The 3,278-nt window shown below is 60.1% G+C and overlaps 2 protein-coding genes across 2 annotated transcripts in view; one reads left to right on the forward strand and one right to left on the reverse strand.

Annotated features, from left to right (window-relative positions):
• Nucleotides 1-55: 55 nt before the first annotated feature.
• On the forward strand, nucleotides 56-1,734 carry MED19 (mediator complex subunit 19; the record flags this gene model as incomplete). The annotated part of the gene is made up of 4 exons (XM_005426553.2): nucleotides 56-364; nucleotides 438-534; nucleotides 615-709; nucleotides 833-1,734. Coding segments are annotated over 4 exons (564 nt in total), but the record flags the coding sequence as incomplete, so codon positions are not given.
• An 861-nt stretch (nucleotides 1,735-2,595) lies between these two features.
• Nucleotides 2,596-3,278, reverse strand: part of ZDHHC5 (zinc finger DHHC-type containing 5) — an 11,116-nt gene continuing 10,433 nt past the window's right edge. Inside the window, exons 11-12 of the mRNA XM_031061503.1 lie at nucleotides 3,147-3,273; nucleotides 2,596-2,842 (exon numbers count right to left, since the gene is read on the reverse strand). Of these exons, the coding sequence (XP_030917363.1) occupies nucleotides 2,596-2,842; nucleotides 3,147-3,273 (374 nt within the window). The remainder of the gene's footprint in view (nucleotides 2,843-3,146; nucleotides 3,274-3,278) is intronic.

Here is a 3,278-nt window from a genome sequence, read left to right on the forward strand (position 1 = left end):
TGCTGCGGGGGTGCAGGGGGTCCCGGAGCCCAGGCTCGGCCGGGGAGAGGGGCCTGGGGTGTCGTCGGGGCGTTTCCTCCTCCCCAACTCTTCCCGTGGCCGCACAGGCACTACGGAGCTGACGGGCAGCACGAACCTGATCACACACTATAACCTGGAGCACGCGTACAACAAGTTCTGCGGGAAGAAGGTGAAGGAGAAGCTCAGCAACTTCCTCCCCGACCTGCCCGGCATGATCGACCTGCCCGGCTCCCACGACAGCAGCAGCCTGCGCTCGCTCATCGAGAAGCCACCCATCTGTGGCAGCTCCTTCACCCCGCTCACTGGGGCCATGCTGACCGGCTTCCGCCTGCACGCCGGCCCGGTGAGCCCCGGGGCCTGGAGCCGGGGGGGTGGGAGGCACCCGGCATGGCCTGACCAGCCCCTTTTCTCCACAGCTGCCTGAGCAGTGCCGGCTGATGCACATCCAGCCACCTAAGAAGAAGAACAAGCATAAGCACAAACAGAGCCGCACGCAGGACCCCGTCCCCCCAGGTAAGGCTGCCACAGCCGCCCCCCTGCTCCCCTTCAGCCCCAGCAGGGCACTGGCTCATCCGGGACTTCTGCTTCTCCAGAAACCCCCTCGGACTCCGACCACAAGAAGAAAAAGAAGAAAAAAGAGGAGGATCCAGAGCGGAAGAGGAAGAAGAAAGAGAAGAAGAAAAAGAAGGTGAGTGGCAAGGCTGGGGTGCGGTGTCCAGCCCATGGACCTCCGAGGGGCTCTGTGAGTGGCCATTCCCAAGGGGCTGCTGGCCAGCAGCTCTCACAGGCTCTGTCTGTCCTTCCTCCGCAGAACCGGCACAGCCCGGAGCACCCAGGGGTGGGCAGCTCCCAGGCCAGCAGCAGCTTACGGTGAGGCCACGCCGGTGACGCCCTGGGGATCCCCCAGCCCATGGGAACAGCCCCGGCTGACCCCAGGGACACTGGGGCTGGCCTGTCCCCCCTGGCTAAGAGGACACCCCTGCAGGCCCCCAGGACCAGGGGCGCGGACTCTGTGGGTGCTGACCTCGGGCTTTTGTACCTGAAGAACCTGGAGCATCAAAGCCTCTTTTTTAGTCACCTTTTAAAGTCTGCTCTGAGGAGGGGCTGGTGGCCGTGGCTGCTGCGACCCTCGGCTGTCATGGTGGAGCCCGAACCAAAGTGTCCCTGGAGCGTGCAGGGTGCCCTCCTTTGGATCCCAAACCTCACCAGCACCCACGACACCTCCCCTGGAGCCTCTTTTCCCATGCCTGGAAGATCCTTACCTTCTATGGGAGCAGAGTTTGCCTCAAGTTGGAGCCTCCCCAAAAGTGAGCCAGGCTCAGCTCTTACCAGACCCCCTTCTCTCTCTCCCTCGGGATGGGAGGGAAGGCCGAGACCCCGAGGATCAGGAGCCCTGGAGGGGCTGCTCCATCCCTGGACACCAAACAAAGCACACGCACGGCCCCAGGGTGGCTCATTAAATATCCTTTTATTCCTTGTTTTTAAAATGGCTGATAATAATAAAAAACCCTGGCGTGGCTGTGCAGAGCCACAGGAGCTATTGCCGTAGAGAAAGAGTCCGGTAGTGCCGGCAGGGCTTTGGGGACAGGGAGCACGGGGCTCCTTGGCTGCTTTTTTTTGGCATGTGATGAGAAAATTTTGCTTTCCGGGGATGCCCCTGCCTCTCCCCCGAGCGAGCGGAAATAAAAACACCCCTGCGACAGCGAGAAACCTCCTCGGAATCATTAACAGAAATAAAAAAAGGCAACAAAACCAACAACCCCCCCCCGACCACAGCCCCCGGGGAAAGAGAACAAAGAGCAAAAACTGCGGGTGGGGGGACACTGGGGCCTTTGTGCCAGCCCGGGCTGGGGGTGTGGGGGTGCTGCCACCACCCTGCCTCCGTCCTGGGCCCCCCAAGGGGGCTGGAGGCTGCAGACACCACGGATCAGGGAGGGGAGTGTCCGAGGATGGGTACCTGGCACCCCCTGGCCCCCTTCAGGGAGGGAACAGTGACACCCATCACCTACCACAGCTCCTTCCATGGATGCAGGAGGCAGCCCCACGTCCCTCCTTTGGGGACAGAGACAAGGTTGGGGGGGCCCAGGCCCTGAGCAGGGTAGTTTCTTTCTTTCTCTGGGTAGGATATATAATTTCTGCTTCTTTTTTTTTTTAATATTTATATTTATATATGTAAAGAGCAGGTGGAGATACAATTAGTCACAGATGTCTGAACCCTGCTGTGGTATCTATATAGTCTCAACTCCATGCACTTGCTCCTATTGAGGTTGTGTCTCCATGCAGACAGGATATGCTTCCTCTTATACTCCAGGGTTTTTTGCATTTCTCATTTCTGTGGGACTCACATCTGTCATCATGCAGTTCTCCAGGGAAAGGAGACCTCCTTCCGTTGGAGGGGTTGGAGGGGGCTCAGGCTCAGTGCCTTACCTCCAGGCCCACAGGGAGGTTCACAAAACCCCTCCCAGGTCTCCCCATGGCCTGCAGCAGCCTTGGATGCTCCCAATGCACTCAGCAGTGGTCTGTAAGGGTTTGAAAAACAAAACCCAATGATGTTTCTCTTGCATAAGGTCAAAACTACAAATCCTTGTCCTGTAGTTCTGTCAGCCAGGAGTGTAGACAGCAGGTGGGAAATTCAGGGGTAGGGAGGAAAACAGAATGAAACACATTTCTGTAGGTGGTGCCCCCCACACCCGAGACCTTCTTGACGCCTCCGCGGGTGGGGCTGCTGAGGGGCACCGGCCCCGAGCCCGGTGGGGCCGAGCCCAGGCTCTTGGGCTGCCCGTTGGACTTGCTGTAGGCTGTTCTCATCTGCACCTCGTCCCTGCGGGAAGGAAGCACGGACATGGGGTCAGGAGAGGGAACAGGTTGGTGGCACCCAGCGTTGCCACAGCCCTGCCCACCCCAGGGACCACCAGCACCCGCTCCAGATTCCGAGGGGCCCATGGGGTGACCGAGGAGGTGTGGGGGGCACCAGCTCTGTTCTGGGAAGAGCAGGAAGATTTCTCTTGCTCTTCCCAACATCTCTCCCCAGGGAGGGGTGTTCTGCAGCCCCAGGGGCTTGCAGGGACACAGGGCGAGGGTCCCCCCACAGGCCACAGACGGCCCTGTGCCATCACAGTACTCACTTTGGTGCCAGTAAGGGCTGCAAGGCCACCTCCTCTGTCTCGGGGCCGCCGGCCTGAGAGGCTGTTTTTTGGCTGCTGTAAGACACGGATTTGCCCAGGTGGGGGGCGGCGGGCTGGTCGGGGGAGCCCAGG

This window comes from Geospiza fortis, unplaced genomic scaffold, assembly GCF_000277835.1.
Source record: "Geospiza fortis unplaced genomic scaffold, GeoFor_1.0 scaffold450, whole genome shotgun sequence".
Taxonomy (NCBI): Eukaryota; Metazoa; Chordata; class Aves; order Passeriformes; family Thraupidae; genus Geospiza; species Geospiza fortis.